The following is a 21,112-nucleotide window of genomic DNA, read 5'->3' on the forward strand; positions in this document are numbered from 1 at the left end:
TGCATGAAACTTCCAAACTTCCTTCAAAATTGTTTATTGCATGCCACATCTGTAGTAAACAAACGTGATAGATACTCAGTTGCAGTAATAGAGGCAAAATCATTTTGGGGGCTTTAGAATGTAAATTGCTGCTTTTCCTCTATTGTACCTTTTTTGCGTTTAAATATTACTTCTCTCCAGGTTCCTATATGGGGAGTAAAGTTGCCTGACTCCTCTTTGCTTGCCTAAACATCTGGATTGAAGTTAATACAACAAACATAAGTAATGCAAATATCAGAAGAAACCTCAATATCTCCTTTGAGAGGGCCAGTCTACACACTTCAAAATGTCTTTAAAATATTCAAGTGACCACAGTCTCAAGACAGTCACTGCCACTTTTCTCTTTGGTCCTGACACTGAAATATTTTAGTCACATGTATGGTTTTAAAGGCTAAACACTTTTTTGGTGCTTAAAAAAAAAATACCATCGAAATATAAATGACACTGCCCAAGTCAAGGGATGGAAGTGAGGATTCTTGTGGCGGCACAAAAGGAATGAGTGAGCACCCGTGCTTGCCGGTGTGAGCAAGGACCTGTGGTCCCTGAGCCCCTTCCCCAACCTCAGCAAGCATAGACCTCTGCGGTAAATACTGGTTTTCAGAGATACCAAAGGGACTCCATAAGCCAGCCCTGGCATATGTTTTCCTTATTTACCATATATATTATGTTGATGCTACCAATACGTTTTATATCATTTACTATTTGATGCCAGACTTTATCTTAATGTCCTAATTATTCCAAATGTAATCAAGATATCACCTACAAGTCCATACATAAATTTCACAAAGAGGTGCTCCTGGGTGGCTCAGTGGGTTAAGCCTCTGCCTTCAGCTCAGGTTATGATCTCAGTGTCCTGGGATCAAGCCCCACATCAGGCTCTCTGCTCAGCGGGGAGCCTGCTTCCCTCTCTCTCTGCCTGCCTCTCTGCCTACTTGTGATCTCTCTGTCAAATAAATAAAATCTTTAAAAAAAAAATTTCACAAAGAGAATTCCTAATTTACAGCTCCTCCAGCAAATGATTCGTTTCACTGTGTGAATGGGAAATACATTCCTCAGAAGAGAACCTGTAATGGTATCAACGACTGTGGAGACCTGAGTGACGAACTGTGCTGTACAGGTAGAAGATTCGCCCACTCCATCTCAGATTCTATCCTACTGTATTTTAAGTATGAAAAAACAAAAATAAAAACCTTCTGCTATTTATGTTTGTGTAGGATGCCGAGGGAAAAGTTTCTTCTGTAAGTCTGGTGTTTGTATTCCAAACAAATATAAGTGCAACGGCGAGGTGGACTGTATTACAGGAGAGGATGAAGTTGGTTGTGAAGGTAATTAAGGGTTTGTGTTATGTTTTTCTATGACTTGATCTGGGGACCCAGAAACTTACTTTTAGATAAATTATAATATTAAGTGAGTATAGGGGAGTCTTAGTAAGAGAGGGCATTTGAAGAATTATGGAATGTTTGTTTCTCAAATTTTCTTTTATTAAATACATTTGTTATTTCAGAACATTTTTTTAAACATTTTATTTATTTATTTGACAGAGATCACAAGTAGGCAGAGAGCCAGGCAGAGAGAGAGAGGAGGAAGCAGGCTCCCGCCGAGCAGAGAGCCCAATGCGGGGCTCGATCCCAGGACCCCGGGATCTAGTATATGATCTAGAGCCGAAGGCAGAGGCCTTAACCCACTGAGCCACCCAGGCGGCCCCAGAACTTTTTATTAGTAAAGCTCCCACATAACAAAAATAGATTATGAGAATGAACCAATATGTGCCTCTCTCTCCCTTGAACAATTAGCAGAGTTTTGCCAGTCTTGTTCAGCTTGTTTGTTTGAGTACTTTAAAGCACGCTTGAGATATCATGTCACTTCACCTAGATGCATTTCTAATGCTATACTTTATACATACACAATATACTCTCATTAGTATTCCTAATAATAGTAATTCCCTAACATTGTTTAATAACAGCCCATGTTCAAGTTTTCCCAGCTGTTTCAAAAATATATTTTTTAAAAGATTTTATTTATTTATTTGAGAGAGAGAGAGAGCAGGAGGGAGAGTCTGAACCAGACTCCAAGCTGAGCCCAGAGTCCAGAGCCCAATGGGGGGCTTAATCCCACAACTGTGAGATCATGACCTGAACTGAAACCAAGAGTCCTCGGATGCTTAACTGACTGATCCACCCAGGCACCCCTCTCAAACACAATGTATTTGAATCAAGTTTCAAAACAACCTAACATTGTATTTGATTGTAAGGTTTTTAAAGTAGCTTTTATTCTTTAAGAGTTACCCACCTGGAAATACAGTAGTCCAATATCTTTGGGACACAGCAAAAGCAGTTCTAAGAGGGAACTTTATACCAATTCAGGCCTATTTCAAGAAAGAGGAAAAATCCCAAATAAATAATCCAACATTTTATCTAAAAGGACTAGAAAAGGAAGAACCAAAAAAGCCCAAAGTTAGTAAAAGGAAGGAAATAATAAAGATTAGAGTAGAAATAAATAAAGACTAAATTAAATTAAGTTAAATATGCCAATGAAACCAAGAATTGGTTCTTTGAAAAGATAACCAAAATTGATAAATCTTTAGGCAGAGTCATTGAAATAAAAGAAAGAAGGGTCAAATAAATAAAATAAAAAATGAAAAAGGTAAAGTAACTGACACCATAGAAATATAAATATTATAAAAGACATTTATGAATATGATATGGCAAAAAATTGGACAACCTAAAAGAAACTGAAAAATTCTTAGAGACATATAATTTTCCAAAATTAAATCAGGAATAAATAAAAAATCTGAACAGACTGATTACTGGTAATGAAATTGAATTAGTAATTAAAAAAAAAAAAAAAACAGAACTCCCAACAAACAAAAGTTCAGTACCAAATGGCTTCACAGGTTAATTCCACCAAACACTTAAAGATTTAATATCTATTCTCAAACTGTTCCAAAAAGGAAGAGGAAGGAAAACTTTCAGATTCATTCTACAAGGCCAGCATTACCCTGATACCAAAACTAAACAAAGACACTACAAAAAAAAAAAAAAAATTACACATCAATATCCCTAATGAAAATAGGTGCAAAAGTCATCAACAAAATATTAACAAGCCAAATTCAACACTACATTACATTAAAATATTAACAGACCAAATTCAACAATACATTACATTAAATCATTCACCATGATCAAGCAGGATTTATTCCAGGGATGGTGGTTCAATATCCTCTAATCAATCAGTATGCTATATCACATTAACAAAATGAAGGATGAAACATACTATCATCACAATAGATTCAAAATAAGAATTTGACAAAATTCAATATCCATTTCATGAAAAAAAACTCAACCAAGTGGGTTTAGAGGGAATACACTTAAACCTAACAAAAGCCATATATGACAAACCTACAGTTAATATCATACTCAGTGGTGAAAACCTACAGTTAATATCATACTCAGTGGTGAAAATCTGAACGCTTTTCCTCTAAAATCAGGAGCAAGACAAGTATGTCCACTATTGCCACTTTTGTTCAACATAGTACTGAAGTCCTAACAATCAGACAAGAAAGGAAGGAAGGAAGGAAGGAAGGAAAGAAGGAAGGGAGAGAGAGAGAAGAAAGAGAGGGAATTAAATTTGTAAAGAAAAAACTGTCACCATTTGCAAATGACATGATACTTTACATAGAAACTCTAGGGGTGTCTGGGTGGCTCAGTCAATTGAGCATCGAATTCTTGGTTAGGCTCAGGTCATGTTCTCTTGGGTCTTGAGATGGAGCCCTGCATTGGACTCTGAATTCAGTGGGGAGTCTTCTTGAAGATTCTCTCCCTCTGCCCCTTCCCCCAAACAAATAAATAAATAATTAAAAAAAAAAAACAAAAAACTAAAGACTATACACACACACACAATGAGAACCAATAAATGAATTCAGTAAAATTGCAAGATACAAATTTAACACTCTTATATCATTTGTGTTTCTATATACTAGTAATAAACCATCAGAGAAAGAAATTAAGATAACAATTACATTCACAATTGCACCAAAGGAATAAAACACCTAGGAATACATTTAACCAAGGAAGTGAAAGACTTACATTCTGAAAACTATAAGACATTGATGAAGGAAATTGGAAGTGACACAAATAAATGGAAAGATATACCATGTTCATGGATTGGAAGAACAACTATTTTTTAAACATCCATATTATCCAGAGTAATCTACAGATTTCACATAATCCCTATCAAAATATCAATAGTATTTTTCACAGAACTAGCGAAAAAGAATCCTGAAATTTGTATGGAACCACAAAAAACCCTGAATAGCCAAAGCAAGCTTGAGAAAGAACAAAGGATGAAACATACTATCATCACAATAGATTCAAAATAAGAGGTATCAAAATCCTAGATTTCAAGATATACTACAAAGCTGTAGTAATCAAACAGTATGGTACTGGCACAAAAGCAGACACATAGATCAATAAAACAGGATAGGAAGTCCACAATAAATTGATGCTTACATGGTCAATTAACCTACAACAAAGGGAACGACAATACACAATCTAGAAAAGACAGTCTCTTCAATAAATGGTGTTGAGAAAGCTGGAAATGTACATTCCGAAAAATGAAACTGGATCACTTTTTTTCACCATACACAAAATAAACTCAAAATGGGTTTGGGACGCCTGGGTGGCTCAGTTGGTTAAGCAGCTGCCTTCGGCTCGGGTCGTGGTCCCAGCATCCTGGGATCGAGTCCCACATCGGGCTCCTTGCTCCGCAGGGAGCCTGCTTCTTCCTCTGATTCTGCCTTCCACTCTGTCTGCGTATGCTCGCTCGCTCTCTCTCTGACAAATAAATAAATAAAATCTTTAAAAAAAAAAATGGGTTAAAGACCTAAATGTATGTCAGTTAATTGAATTTAAATTTAAAAAGAAAAGATCTAAATGTGAAATCTGAAACCATAAGACTCCTAAAAGAGAGCATAAGCGAAATCTCTTGGGTGCCATAGCAACATTTTTCTAGATATGTCTCCTCAGACGAGGGAAACAAAAGCAAAAATAAACTGTTGGGACTACAATAAAACTAAAAGCTCTTGCACACCAAAGAAAACCATCAAAATAAATAGATGACCTATTGATTGGGAGAAGATATTTGTGAATGATATATCTGAGAGGGGGTTAATATCCAAAATATATAAAAACTTATACAGTTCAACACACACACACACACACACATGCACAAACTTGATTAATAAATGGGCAAGGACTGAATAGACATTTGTCCAAAGAACCAAAGAAGACATAGAGATGGCCAACAGACACATGAAAACATGCCTAATCATCAGGAAAATGTAAATCGAAACCACAGTGAGATACCATTTCACACTAGTCAGCTTGGCTAGTATCAAAAAGACAAGAAATAGTAAGTGTTGGCAAAGATGTGGAGGAAGAGAACCTTTATGCACTGTTGATGGGAAATTAAGTTGGTGCAGCCACTATGGAAAACAGTATGGAGGATTCTCAAAAAAAAAAATTATATATATGTATATACAACTACCATATGATCCAGCAGTTCCACTACTGTGAGATACCATTTCACACTAGTCAGCTTGGCTAGTAGCAAAAAGACAAGAAATAGTAAGTGTTGGCAAAGATGTGGAGGAAGAGAACCTTTATGCACTGTTGATGGGAAATTAAGTTGGTGCAGCCACTATGGAAAACAGTATGGAGGATTCTCAAAAAAAAAAAAAATTATATATATGTATATACAACTACCATATGATCCAGCAGTTCCACTACTGGGTATTTACCCAAAGAAAACAAAAACACAAATACAAAAAAGATTTATGCATTCTATGTTTATTGCTACATGATTTACAATAGCCAAGATATGGAAGCAACATAAGGGTCCTCTGACAAATGGATGGATGTGCACACACACACACTGGAACATTACTCAGGTCATAAAAAAGAATGACATCTTTCCATTTGCAACAACATGATAAACCTAGAGAGTATTTTGCTAAGTGAAATAAGTCAGAGAAATACAAATACCGTATGATTTCATTTACATGTGAAAATTAAAAAACAAAACAAATGAACCAACAAAGAAAAGCAAAAACAGATATGTAAATACAGACAACAAACTGGTGGCTGCTAGAGGCGGGTAGTGGGGAGAATTGGGGGAATTAGTTGAAGGTGATTAAGAAGTACAAACTTCCAGTTATAAAATAAGTCATGGGATGAAAAGTACAGCATAGAGAGTATAGTCAATAATGTTGTAAGGATGTTGCATGATGACACATAGTAACCACACTTGTGGTCAGCATTGCATAATATATAGAATGGTTGAACCATGAGGTCATATATCTGAAACTAATATAACATTATATGTCAACAATAGTTTAATTTTTAAAAATGTTACCTACTAGGGGGCCTGGGTGGCTCAGTGGGTTGAGCCTCTGCCTTCGGCTTAGGGCCGTGTCCTCGGGGTCCTGGGATCGAGCCCCACATCTGGCTCCCTGCTCAGCGGGGAGCCGACTTCTCCCTCTCTCTCTGCCTGTCTCTCTGTCTACTTGTGATCTCTCTCTCAGTCAAATAAATAAATAAAATCTTAAAAAAAAAAAAAGTTACCTTCCAATCCACCCCCAATTTTTTTCATGCCATTGATTTTTAGAGAAACTTGACCATTTGCCTACAGGATGTCCCTTATTCTGGATTTATAGAGATTTGATTAGATACAAAGTTCAATATTTTAAGCAAGAATTCTTGATGGGTAGTGTTGTGTCCTTTTTACTACATAAAATGACATGTTCTCTGTGTACTCCACTTCTAATGATGCTAAAATTGATCACTGGACCAGTTTGATCTTTCCTTTAAAATTTTCCCCCACAGCCTTTCATCTTAATGGTTTTTAGGGGCCTGTGTGATTGCTGCCTAGATCCAATTTGTCTACAAGAACTGTAAGATGGTGAATTCTAAATCAGCATTCCGTCTGCATTTATTAACTGGTTTTCTATAGAGAACTTTACTTTATCAGCTGTTTGGTTTCCATGAAATGCAATTCATAAAAGAAAGGAAACATAGTTTTTAATTTCTTCCCTTTACTTACCAAATTTCAAAGCAATATGTTAATGCTCTTTTTTTTTGGTGCTCATCGTTAATGCTCTTTGGTTTTTGGTGCTCATTGAAAAGCCTCTGATGGTAAAAATGCTTACTAGGTACCTACTCTGTGTCACATAGACTAACTTCTTGCTTACATCAGTGCTTTCTTGAAGTTATTATATTAACTAATTTTCTCAGTGACTATTTATTAAGTTCTTACTATGTGTGTCAGGCCCTGTTCTTAAAAATAGAATCTAATCATTTTTATATTCCAAATGTGATTTAGAGCTAAGCATTAAATATGTGGTAGATATATATATGGATAAATGAATTGATAATAATTACATTGTGTCATTGCTTGGTATTATTGAACTTTATTGAAGTCCTGTTTAGTTTCCCATTCACATCAGCTCTTAAATATAAAAACACACTTTTTAGGATCTCAAATCATATTATTTCTTTTGAAGTTTATATAAGCAGTTGAGCAAAAAACTTTTATGTCCATCAAATATAATTAAAACCTTAGTAAAGAGAAGAGAGAGAAATTTCCAAACATCTTTTAGGGAGGAAGACAGTAGTCATGACTCTTGCTGGTGAACCTTGAGAGTCATTCCCTCCTGGTTCATCGAGATAGAATTGGGACATACAACATGGAATATAAGTTTAAGGTATACAACATAATGACTTGGCACACATATATTGAGAGATGATGACCACAGTAAGTTTAGTTAACATCCATCATGTCATATAGTTACAATTTTTATGTGTGTGTGTGTGATGAGAATGTTTAGGATTTACTCCCTTAGCAACTCTCAAGTATACTATACAACTATGGTAACACTAGTCACCGTGCTGTACATTACACCCCAAGCACTTACTGATCTGGAAGTTCATACCTTTTGACTAGGTTCACGTAATTTCCCAGACCCCTCCCCGCCCCTAATAACCACAATTTGATCTCTTTTTTGATGGGTTTGTTTTGTTAGATTCCACATATAAGTGAAACCATGCAGTATTTGTCTTCTGAAGTTCTATAGTTTGATTTCACTTTTTCAGTATAAAGATATTTGGGGTTTCTTCTCCTCCTCTTCTGTCCGTTTTACCTCCCTCTCCTTCTGATTCAAAACTCTAAAGTTTAAGTTCAAAGAACACAATTTGTTAGCTTATCAGGGAGAAAAAAAAATCCCACTATCAGGGAGAAACTATAACATAAATATTGCTTTTTTAAAATTTTTTTTAAAGATTTTATTCATTTATTTGACAGAGATCACAAGTAGGCAGAGAGGTAGGCAGAGAGAGAGGGGAGGAAGCAGGCTCCCTGCTGAGCAGAGAGCCTGATGTGGGGCTTGATCCTAGGATCCCATGATCCCTGAGATCATGACCTGAGCCGAAGGCAGAGGCCTCAACCCACTGAGCCACCCAGACGCCCCAAAGCTTGCAAATAAGAAAAAAAATGCAAAAAAAAAAAAAAAATCAAGTTCTTGAATCCATATCAAAAATACATTAAGTCAACTGGCATTGTTACTTCAGTTTACCCTTCTTTAAAGTGAGCCCACCTTTTGTATTTCAGTAATGGTTCTAATTTTTCCCTCTCTAAGCAAGAGCAAATGAGAGAAGAGATGTAAAATAAAAACATTAATATATTCATTGATCTTTCAGTGGACAGATCAGAATCACTCAATCAAGGGAAGTTTGGTGTATAACTTGATTTCATGTATCCTGGAAAGCCCACCTTTAATAAATATAAGTTTAAAAGAGTTATAAATTTATATAACTGTATAGTAAACTTGCTGTCCATATGTGTTCAAATATATCCAAAACATACACCTTTTTAAAACTCAAGTAAAAATTATTTCCTTGATATAATGAAATTGGTGTGTGTTTAAATGCAATATGAAACATCTGTTATGTGGTATTAAAAATCAAAGAAAGATGGCATACTGTGATTCCCTTTTATCTTTGTAAAAAATTAAGTTGTTATACTGTTTCTAAGATATAAATGATTGGTGTATATTTTATCCAGGTGAATATTATCTCTCCTAAAATAAATGTTTTGTTTTATTTTTAGGAAATGGAAATTCTGAAATTAAAGACCATCCTGAAATTATAGGTAAATCCATTTTTATAAGAGAAAATTTATGTTACAGAAATGAAAACAAGGATAAAGCTTTATAGTTTTATGATATATGTATATCATTGATATGGTACACATTTTTCTCAAAAATTATCCTCTGCTGTGGTAAATTTTTGTGTTTTTTTCCCATGGGACTTTTTACATGTGGCTCGAGGTAAAAATTTTATTGAATTCTTGGAATATTGCAACAGAATTGAAGCAAAACAAAGCAACTGTGTCTTCTTATATATATTTTTAAAGATTTGTTTATTTTAGTGAGACAGTGTGTATGAGAGAGTGAACTTGGGGAGGGGCACGGGGAGAGGGAGAGAGAGAATCTTAAGCAAATTCCCCGGTGAGCCACCCCGGTACTCCTCTTCTTATATTTTATCGTAGCTACTAATTGCACATATTATGATCACGTGTTAGCAATTACTCAGCTTTCTCATTAGTGTAGGCAGAGAGGTCTTTTTAGCATCAGCTCAGTACTTTCTCAGTCAGTGTTAGTAACTGTTCCCTACGTTATGTAAGGACTTTGTGAATCGGAGTTGAAGAAGCAGCTTTCCTTCTCTGACCCAAGCATTTTGCCTATTCTAAATGCAAAAAACCACAGCACCATGAGTCTCACCATTCACTTGTACCAACAGACACCTCTAGTTGGTGCCTGCAAAATTTCTCCATAGTTTATCCCGAGGCTTCACAATAACCTAGATATAGAAAGGAAATAAGATGGTGTGCTTTGAGGATTTCTACTGTCCTTTTTAAACAGAGGACAGGTTTTTGGATACCTGGTGGCTCAGTGGGTTAAGCATCCAACTCTTAATTTTGGCTCAAGTCACAATCTCAGGGTGGTCAGATCAAGACCATGTCTGTGGAGCCTGTTTAAGATTCTCTCTCTGCCCCTCCCCCACTTGTGCTCACCCATGCATGCACATGCAATTTCTCTCTCTCTCATAAATCAATAAATCAATCAATATTGGACGGGTTTTAAGATAGAAAATTATGATCAAATTTTAAATAATCTTAATTATTTGATTTTTCTTATTAACACAACCACAAACATTGGAACTTTTTGTTTTGTTTTAGAAGAGACACAATTTTTGACTGCTAATATGGATGAAGGTAAATTAAAATTATTCTTTTTTACTAGTGCTTCCCTGGTTTACATCTGCATTTTAATGTTGTGTGTGTATGCATGTGTATATGTAATTAATTCAAGCAACAATTACCTTTGCTATCAATGTAAATAGAAAAAAATAACATTACTCTTCTCCTTATCACTTTTAAGTAAAATAAACATAAACGCTCCACATCACTCGGCATCAGAGAAATACAAATCAAAACCACAATGAGATACCACCTCACCTCACAATGAGATAACAGCCATAGTCAGGAAAAATTAACAGGTCAGGAAATGACAGATGCTGGCAAGGATGTGGAGAAAGGGGAACCCTCCTACACTGTTGGTGGGAATGCAAGCTGGTGCAACCACTCTGGAAAACAGCACGGAGGGTCCTCAAAAAGTTGAAAATAGAGCTACCCTATGACCCAGCAATTGCACTGCTGTGTATTTACCCTAAAGATACAAACATAGTGATCTGAAGGGGCACATGTACCCGAATGTTTATAGCAGCAATGTCCACAATAGCCAAACTATGGAAAGAACCTAGATGTCCATCAACAGACGAATGGATAAAGAAGGTGTGGTATATATATATATATATATATATATATATATATATATACTATGCAGCCATCAAAAGAAATGAAATCTTGTTATTTGCAACAACGTGGATGGAACTGGAGGGTATTATGCCTAACGAAATAAATCAATCAGAGAAAGACAACTATCATATGATATGAGGAAGTGGAGATGCAATGTTGGGGGGTTTGGAGGGTAGGAAAAGAATAAATGAAACAAGATGGGATCGGGAGGGAGACAAACCATAAGAGACTCTCAATCTCACAAAACAAACTGAGGGTTGCTGGGGGGAGGGGAGTCAGGAGAGGGTGGTGGGGTTATGGACTTTGGGGAGGGTATGTGCTATGGTTAGTGCTGTGAAGTGTGTAAACCTCACAGTTCACAGACCTGTATCCCTGGGGCTAATAATACATTATATGTTTATTAAAAATTTTTTTTTAAATATGAAAAATGAGTTAATTCGCAAGGCTAATTTTGAAGTGAAAACAACATTTTAGACCTACATAATTTTTTGTATTTGCTATGAGTTTTGTGATATCAGTTTTGTCAAAAACAGTTTTCAAGCATGAAATGTTTAAACCTTCAGTTAGCCTCTTCCTGCCCCACCCATGTACCTTTAGGCAGAACTTCAAAGAATCGAGCCAATTTTCATATTAAGCTAGAATTTTTTTTATTATGTTATGTTAGTCACCATACAGTACATCATTGATTTTTTTTTTTAAGATTTTATCTATTTGACAGACACAGACCACAAGCAGGCAGAGAAGCGGGCAGAGAGAGAGGAAGGGAAGCAGGCTCCTCGCCGAGCAAAGAGCCAGACGTGGGGCTCGATCGCAGGACTCTGGGATCGTGACCTGAGCCAAAGGCAGAGGCTTTAATTCACTGAGCCACCCAGGTGCCCCTACATCATTAATTTTTGATATAGTGTTCCATGATTCATTGTTTACATATAACACCCAGTGCTCCATGCAATACTTGCCCTCCTTAATACCCACCACCAGGCCAACCCATCGCCCACCCCCTTCCCCTCTAAAACCCTCAGTTTGTTTCTCAGGAGTCCACAGTCTCTCATGGTTTCTCTCTCCCCTTCATGTTTCCCTACCTTCTCCTAATGTCTTCCATTATGTTCCACAAACAAATGAAGCTATATAATAATTGCCTTTCTCCACTTGACTTATTTCACTTCTTATAATCTCCTCCAGTTCCATCCTTGTTGATAAGCCAGAATTTTAATACCTAAAATAATCTATTAATCAATCCAGCCTGTTTTGTTTTAGCAGTGACTTTGCTGTTTTGGTGCCAAAAATAATCAAGAAGTAATGGGTTCAAAATCATAATGATACAATCTCTTCCTTTCTTGAAGAAAGAAAACGGATCAAGTCATTTCTCCCTAAAGTGTCCTGTGGAGTTAAAAACAGTGTGCCCATTCGAAGGAAACGAGTTGTAGGAGGAAAGCCAGCCCGAATGGTAAACCGGTTACTTCCCAGGAGTAGCCCAAGTTTGAAAAATGAAGAAAGGTGGGGGAGATATGTAATGATAAGAGACCAGGACTTTTGCAATGGACATATCTTAGAGCCGCCTGTCTATCACCACCTGGTAGAATGGCAGTAACCACAGTGTCTCACTAATGTCTCTTATAGGGTGAATTCCCGTGGCAGGTGGCAATTAAGGAAGATAAGAAAATCAAATGTGGAGGAATTTATATTGGAGGGTGTTGGGTTATAACTGCTGCACACTGTCTCAGGTAAAAATGTCTCCAAAAAGATTTTGGATTCCCTGAAATAATGAAAGTGTGTAAAAGAGATCGTGGCAGATGCTAGATAAAAAACATGTGACAAATTCCACTCTCTTGACAGCTAGATCCCCTCCAGTATTCATGACTGGAACCCCAGAGACCATGCCCTTAGAACCTACTATGGTCTTCCCTCCCAGATAAAATTATGATCCCAGATGGCAAGATCAGATCAAAACCAGAGGTACCAAGATATGTCACGTGACTCATTTGCAGGATGGGAAAGCAAATAGATACTCTGTACATTTTGTAGAGTTAGGACCAAACTGCTGAGAAGAGTTTATGACTGAAAAGTTGATAAAGAGACGATGCTAACGGATCATTTTCTCTGGTTTCACTTCAACAAGGATTTTGTTTAAAGAGCCACATGCATTTAAAGTCTTCAAATGCACACATCTTTTTGGCCCCTTCCACAAACCCTTACATGTATTTGATATGCGTTCCAGACAGTAAAGGAACTGCTCTAAACTCTGAGCTAATTGTCTCATCTGCTGCTCTAGCACTGGCTTGCTCGTTTTCTGCTTGTGTGCATCCCTGATGTTTCTTCTTCTTCCCATAAGGAGACGAATCCTATGGGATTACAACTCCACTTATGTCCTTATTTAAATTTTATTACCTCTTTAAAGACTCTCCCCAAGTCTAGTCATATTGGGGGTTAGGTTTTCAACATATGAATTTGGGGGGAACACAATTCAGTCCATACCAGTGGCTAAAAGGCAACACACAAAAGGTGTTGATAACAAGTTAAGGTCAGCAGGAGGACAGAGTTTGGGATTCCAGTCTCAGTTCTGATCTCTCGAATGAATGAAACGTCATCTGTTGAGCGCCTCTTCCAGACCAGATAATGCGTGTGGCACTTTCCCATATGTTATTCTGTTTTAATATTCTTAACAGCCCTAAGAGGTAAATGTCAGTCTTCCCATTTTGTGGATTAGCAGAAGGAGACTGAGAAGTTATATAACTTGGCTAAAGCTACACTTCTAGTCAGCCCCAGAAACATAGTTGTCAGCACCATCTGTCACTGTACAATGCTTTTGCAGTATCGCTGACTATTCTCTACGCTGTATGTCAATCCCCTTGGCTTATTTACTTTATAGCTAGAAGATTGTACTTCCTAATCCTCTTACCTATTTTGCCCTATTTTTCATCTTCTTTCTCCATTTATCTATCGATAGATGCTTAAGTTCTTTCCATATCTTGGTTGTCTTAGATAGTGCTCAGTGAACATATGAGGCATATATGCCTTTAAATTGGTTTTCATTTTCTTTGGGTAAATACTCAAAAGCAGAATTGCTGGATCATATCGTAGTTCTATTTTTAACTTTTTGAGGAATTTCTGTACTGTTTTCCTTAGTGGCTATACCAATTTACATTCCCCCCAACAGGGCACAAGTGTTCCCTTTTCTTGAAATCCTGGCCAACACTTGTTATTTCTTGTCTTTTTGATACTAGCCATTCTGATGGTTTTGATTTGCATTTCCCTGATGATTAAAGATGTTGAGCATCTTTTCATGTGTCTGTTGACCATCTGTATGTCTCTGTATATCATTGGAAAAATGTCTATTCAAGCGCTCTGCCCATTTTTTTAGTTTTTTTTTTTAAGTCATATAAGTTCTATGTATATATTAGATAGTAACTCCTTGTCAGATTTAGGATTTGCAAATTTCTTCTTCCATTCAATAAGTTCTCTGTTTTGTTGACAGTTTCCTTCATCATACAAAAGGTTTTTAGTTTAATATAATGCCATGTTTATTTTAGCTTGTATATTCTTAGCTCCTTTGTCATAGGTTAATTGACCATATATGTGTGTGAGATTTTCTGGGCTCTCTACACTATTCCATCAATTTATGTGTATGTTTTCAGGCCAGTACCACAATGTGTTGATTATTATATCTTCATAGTATAGTTCAAAATCAGGGAATTTGATACTTCCAGCTTTGTTCTTCTTTCTCAACATTGCTGCAACTTTTGGTGGTCTTTTGTGGTTCCATACAAAGTTCATGATTCTTTGTTCTAGGTATATGAAAAATACCATTGGTTTTTTTAATTAAAAAAATCACATTAAATGTGTAGATTGCTTTGGGTAGTCTAGACATTTTAAAAATATTGGTTCTTCCAATCCACATGGCATTTCTTTCCATTTATTTGTGTCACTTCCAATTTCTTTCATCAATGTCCTATAGTCTTTCACTTAAATTTATTCCTAGGTATTTTACTCTTTTTGATGCAATTTTAGATAGAATTATTTTTATTCTGATAGTTCATTATTAATGTATAGAAACAATTAATATCTGCATGTTAATTTTGTACCCTGCAATTTTACCAAATTCATTTATCAGTTCTAATAGTTTTCTGGTGGCATCTTCAGAGTTTCCTATATGTATTATCATGCCATCAACAAATAGTGGTAGTTTTATTTATTCCTTATCATTTTGGATGCCTTTTATTTCTTTTCTCTCTCTCTCTCTCTCTCTCTCTCGTCTGATTGCTACAGCTAGAACATCCAATACTGTGTGAAATAAAAGCAGCAAGGTGGGCATCCTTGTCTTGTTTCTGAACTTAGGGGAAGAGCTTTCACCGGTGTCATCTGTAGCCTTTATTACACTGAGGTACATTTCTTCTGCATCCCTTTTGATGAGAGTTTTTATCATAAGTGGGTGTTGAATTTTCTTTCCTGCATCTATTGAGCTAATCATATGATTTTTATTCTTTGTTTTATTAATATGGTATATCACATTGATTGATTTGTAGATGTTAAGCCATCCTTGCATTCCTGGAATAAATCCCACTTGATCATAGTGAAGATCCTTTTAATGTACTGTTGAATTCAGTTTGCTAATATTTTTTTGATGGTCTTTGCATCTATGCTTATCAGAGATATTGGTGGGTAATTTTCTTTTCCTGTAGTGTCTTTGTCTGGCTTTGGTATTAAGGTAGTGCTGGCCTCATAGAATGAATCTGGATGTATTTCTTCCTCTGCAATTTTTTGGAACAATTTAAGAAGGATAGGTGCTAACTCTTCTTTAAATATTTGGCAGAATTCACCTTTGAAGCTGTCTAGTCTTGAACTTTTGTGTATTGTAAGTTTTTAAGTTAATTTCATTACTTATAATCATCTGTTCAGATTTTTTATTTCTTTGTGATTCAGTTTTGGAAGTTTTGTGTTTCTAGGAATTTATCTATTTCTTTTAGGTTTTATAGGTGTATAGTTATTCATTAGTAATCTCTTATAACCGCTTCTAATTGTGTGGTGCGAGTTTAACTTCTCCTCCTTTGTTTCTTTTTTTATTTATTTACGCTCTCTTTTTCTTGATGGGCCTGGCTAGCGGTTTATCAAATTTTTTATCTTTTAAAAAATCTGCTTTTAGTTCTATTGTTTTTTCCTATTTTTGTCTCTATTTCATTTATTTCTGTTCTAATCTTTGTTTCATTCCTTCTATTAATATTTAGCTCTGTTCTTTTTGTAGTGTTTTTAGTTATAAAGTTAAATGGTTTATTTGAGATTTCTCTTGTTTCTTTAGGTAGACCTATATTACTAAGAACTTCTCTCTTAGAACAGTTTTTGGTGCATCCCTTAGATTTTGGACTGTTGTATTTCCATTTTCTTTTTATTTATTTATTTTTTATTTATTTTCAGCATAACAATATTCATTATTTTTGCACCACACCCAGTGCTCCATGCAATCCGTGCACGGATTGTATTTCCATTTTCATTTGTGTCAAGGCATTTTTTGTTTCTCCTTGATTTTTCACTGACCCATTTGTTGTTCAGTAACATGCTATTTAGCCTCCATGTGTTTGTGTTTTTTTCCAGTTTTCTTATTTTCACTGATTTTTAGTCTCATACTTACATGGTCAGAAGAAATGCTTGATATGACTTCTATCTTCTTGAATATATTAAGACTTGTTTTGTGGCCTAACATATAATGCACTGTGGAGAACATTCCTGTGTGCTAAAAAGAATGTGTATTCTGTAGTTTGGGAATAAAATGTTCTGTATATATATATATATAAAGTCCATCTGGTCTAATGTATCACTTAAGGCCCATGTTTTCTTATTGATTTTCTGTCTGGTTGCTCTATCCATTGATGTAAATAGTGTATTAAAGTCCCCTACTATTATTGTATTACCGTTATCTTTCTTTATGTATGTTAATACTTGCTTTATATAATTAGGTGATCCTATGTTGAGTTCATAAATCTTTATGAATGTTATAGTCTCTTCTTAGATTTACCCTTTATCATTATGTAATGCTCTTCTTTTATCTTTTGTTACAGTCTTTGTTTTAAAGCCCATTATGTCTGTTTGAGTATTGCTACACCAGCTTCCTTTCTGTTTCCATTTGCATGGAACATCTTTTTCCATCCCCTCATTTTCAGTTTGTCTTTAGATCTGAAATGAGTCTCTCATAGGCAGCATATAGCTGAGTCCTGCTTTTGACCCATTCAACCACTCTATGTCTTTTAATTGGTGCATTTAATTCATTTACATGTAATTATTGATAGGTATGTACTTATTGCCATTTTGTTCATTATTTATTGGTTGTTTCTATGGTTCTTCTCTGTTCCTTTCTTGTTCTCTGCATCTCTTCCATTGTGGCTTGATGATTTTCTTTAGTTTTATGTTTAAGTTCTTTTGTCTTTATCTTTATTTTTTGTATATCTATTTTATGTTTTTGGTTTGTGCTCACCATGATGCTCATATATATTAACTACATATGTAGCAACCTCTCTCTCTTCCCATACACACACACACACACACACACACACACACACATATAGCTGATAGTCACTTAATATGAACACATTCTAAAAGCACAGCATTTTTTACACCCTCCCTCATATTTTAAGCTTTTAATTTCTTAAATAAAAAATGTATCTTTTTATTATGTGTATCCCTTAACTGCTTATTTTAGTTACAGTTGATTTTACTATTTTTATCTTTTAACCTTCATATTAACTTTGCAAGTAGCCAATTTACTTTACTGCCTTTACTCTATGTTTACCTGTCTCAGTAAGATTTTTTTCTTTCATGTATTTCCTTATTTCTAGTTCTGGCTTTCCCTCTAACATTTTTTGTAAGGCCAGTCTAGTGGTGATGAACTTAAGCTTTTGCTTCTCTGGGAAATTCTTTTTCTTTTCTTCAATCCTGAATGATAATCTTGCCAAATAGTATATTCTTGGTTGTAAGCTTTTCCTTTTCAGCACTTTTTAAAATATATCCTGCTACTCCCTGTTGGCCTGAACGTCTCTGCTGACTTATGGGGTTTCCCGTGTTTGTAGCTGTTTTTCTCTTTCTGCTTTTAAGATTTTCTCTTTATCTTTAATTTTTGCCATTTTAATTATAATAGGCCTTGGTATGGATCTCTTTGGGTTCATCTTGTTTTGGGACTCTTTGTGCTTCCTGGACCTGGACGTCTCTTTCCTTCCCCAGGTTAAGAAAGTTTTCAACTATTATTTCTTCAAGTAAGTTTTCTGCCCATTTCTATTTTTATTGTCTGTGAACTCCTAAAATGTGAATGTTAGCATACTTGATGTTGTCCAAGGTCTCTCTCTTAAGCTTGTGCTTTTTAAAAATTGTTTTACTTTTTTCTGTTCTGTTTGGGTAATTTACACTACTCTGTCTTCCAGATCACTGACCTGTTCTCATGGGTCATCTAATCTGCTATTGATTTCCTATAAAATATTTTTTAGTTCAGTTATTGTATTCTTCAGCTCTGTGATTTCTTTTTGGTTCTTTCTTATCCTTTTCAACTCTTTGTTGAAGTTTTCTCTGTGTTCCTCCATTCTCCCAAGTTCAGTGAGCATCTTTATGACCATTACTTTGAACTCTTTACTAGATAAATTACTTACTTCCATTTCATTAGGGTTTTGTTGTTTTGTTTTGTTTTGTTTTATTTTTAATCCCTGGGGTTTTGTCTTGTTTCTTCTTTTATTTGGAATATATTCCTCTGTCTGCTGATTTTGTTTGACTTACTCTGTTCCTGTGAATTAGGCAGAAAAGCTACCTTTCCCAGTCTTGAAGGAGTGGTCTTGTGCAGGTTCTTCCCTGTGTTGATTGTGTGTACTGGAGGCTTTGGTTGACTGCTCAAAGCTGAAGCAGGCATGGACTAGTGGGTCTTAGGGCATGCTGCACTGGGGCCACCCTACAGGAACAGCTGAAGCTGGCGTGGGTATGGGCCTGGGGGTCCCAGGGTGCTCCATTCTGGAACCACCTGGCTGGAGAGCTGGAGCTGGAACTGGCCTGGCTTGGCAAGTTCCAGGGTGCTCTGTATCAGGGCCACCATGGCAGGATACCTGAAGCTGGGGCCAGCAGGCTGGGGCGCTCCATATGGGGCTGCCCGATGGGGTAACTGGAGCTGAAGCAGGTGCAGGCTGGAGGTGTCCTGGAGTACTTTCCACCTGGTCCACTTTGGAGTGATTGTTGTAGATATAGTGGGCACAAACAGGGGGTATCTGGGTGTGCACTGTATTGTGGCAGCCTCAGTGAGATAGCTGGAGATGGGATGGGTGCAGTCAGGGGCTTACCTATAGGGGATGGCTGGAGATGTTAGGGCTAGGAATCTGGGGTCACTGAGGCTATAGGCCACCCCAGAGTGTCTGGCCCCTACACCCATCTCTGCTATCAAGATGGGGAGTGGGAGATAGACAATGGCACTCACCAGCAACTTCAGGTCATTGAATCAAGTCTGGAGTTCCCATTTTTTTTTAAAGATTTTATTTATTTGACAGACAGAGATCACAAGTAGGCAGAGAAGCAGGCAGAGAGAGGAGAAAGTGGGCTCTCCGCTGAGCAGAAAGCCCGATGCAGGGCTCAATCCCAGGACCCTGGGATCATGACTTGAGCCGAAGACAGAGGCTTTATCCCACTGAGCCACCCAAGTGCCCCTGGAATTCCCATTAATACTCTGTCTCTATCTCTCTCTCTGTGGTACCTCTGTTGTTGTGTAGAAGTTGTTCAGTTAGCCTCCCGTTCTTCTTCAGGAGGTATTGCTTTGTATGTAAGTGTAGATACAGTGTGTCCATGGGATAAAGTGAGTTCAGGGTGTTCCTACACTGTCATCATGTACCACCACTCTCAGTAGTCTTAATCCATGTTGTTTCTACTTTTTAAATGCATATTCTCATGAATTTTGGTGGAAGTGTCCACTTCGCCCTGAGGGAGGCTGAAGATGTCAGACACTTGTTTTACCAGGCTTGTTTGCTTCTAAAATATCTAAACAACATTTTTAACATGGCCCATGAGGCTCCATATGATCCATAATTGGCAAATTACCTTTGTCAATTTCATCTTGCCCCACGACTTCAATTCTTGCTGTCTGCTCTACCTGCTGTGGACTTCTTTTAGCTACTCATGTACAACTTGCTCCCTGTTGCACAGAAACCTTCATATATTATTCCTCGTGCCTGAAATGATTTTTCCCAACCTGTTTCTCTAGTTAGTGCTACTCTTTATTCAGATCTTAGCTCAATCTTCAGTTCTTCAGAGAATTTTTCCTAACTCCCATAAATCAAAGCCTTTTTGATAAGTTCTCAGAACCCCATGTGCTATTCATTCCTCTCACATTACACAGTAGAATACATATCTTCACTATTATCATTATCCATTTACTACTGCATCTTTCCCTAGATCCTGGACTCCATGAACCAGGGAATATTTCTGATTTTGTTCATTTCTATGTGCCAGTGGAAAGCACAGTAGGAACACATTAAGTATTTGTTAGTAAATTGAATGAATAAACAGGATTAACCTTTAAATGACATTCATGACCTCTGATCCTTAAAAAAAAAAATTAATATGATTCACAGCATTCTTGGAATATTACGTATAAATAAAAAGAACCCTGAACACTTCATTGGTTCCTAAAACAACACTATTTAACTGTTAGGTGATTACCTGAAGAAATGACGGTAAATGCCAATTTGCTGGAAACCATGAGGTAAAAAATAGTTTGAAAATTGAGTGAGGCATAGGAGCAAGCAATATTTGGCCCATTAACCATTTCAACTAAAATTTAAAACGGTAAATATATGTCAGGTACAATACTAGATGCAGGCATATATCCACAGATGAATTAGACCCCATCTTCGACTTCCAGTAGCTCAGTCCAACAGGAAGAAAGGCTTGAGAGCAAATAAATACAATGCAATGTTAACATGAAGTCAGTCTTTTTTTTTTTTTTTTTAGGATTTTTATTTATTTACTTGACAGAGAGAGAGGTCACAAGTAGACAGAGAGAGGAGGGAAGCAGGCCCCACACTGAGCAAAGATCCCAATGTAGGGCTCTATCCCAGGACCCTGAGATCAGGACCCAAGCTGAAGGCAGAGGCTTAACCCACTGAGCCACCCAGGTGCCCCAACACGAAGTCAGTCT

General features: G+C 36.6%; 1 protein-coding gene across 3 annotated transcripts in view; it reads left to right on the forward strand.

Moving 5' to 3' along the window:
- Positions 1–21,112, forward strand: part of CFI (complement factor I) — a 49,779-nt gene that overhangs the window by 21,104 nt on the left and 7,563 nt on the right. For all 3 annotated transcript variants that reach the window (XM_082728164.1, XM_082728165.1, XM_082728166.1), the window contains 6 exons: positions 1,043–1,156; positions 1,254–1,364; positions 9,199–9,240; positions 10,330–10,365; positions 12,309–12,412; positions 12,586–12,689. In XM_082728164.1, coding sequence (XP_082584290.1) covers positions 1,043–1,156; positions 1,254–1,364; positions 9,199–9,240; positions 10,330–10,365; positions 12,309–12,412; positions 12,586–12,689 — 511 coding nt within the window. The remainder of the gene's footprint in view (positions 1–1,042; positions 1,157–1,253; positions 1,365–9,198; positions 9,241–10,329; positions 10,366–12,308; positions 12,413–12,585; positions 12,690–21,112) is intronic.

Source organism: Mustela nivalis, assembly GCF_964662115.1.
Source record: "Mustela nivalis genome assembly, chromosome: 4".
NCBI classification, from domain to species: Eukaryota; Metazoa; Chordata; class Mammalia; order Carnivora; family Mustelidae; genus Mustela; species Mustela nivalis.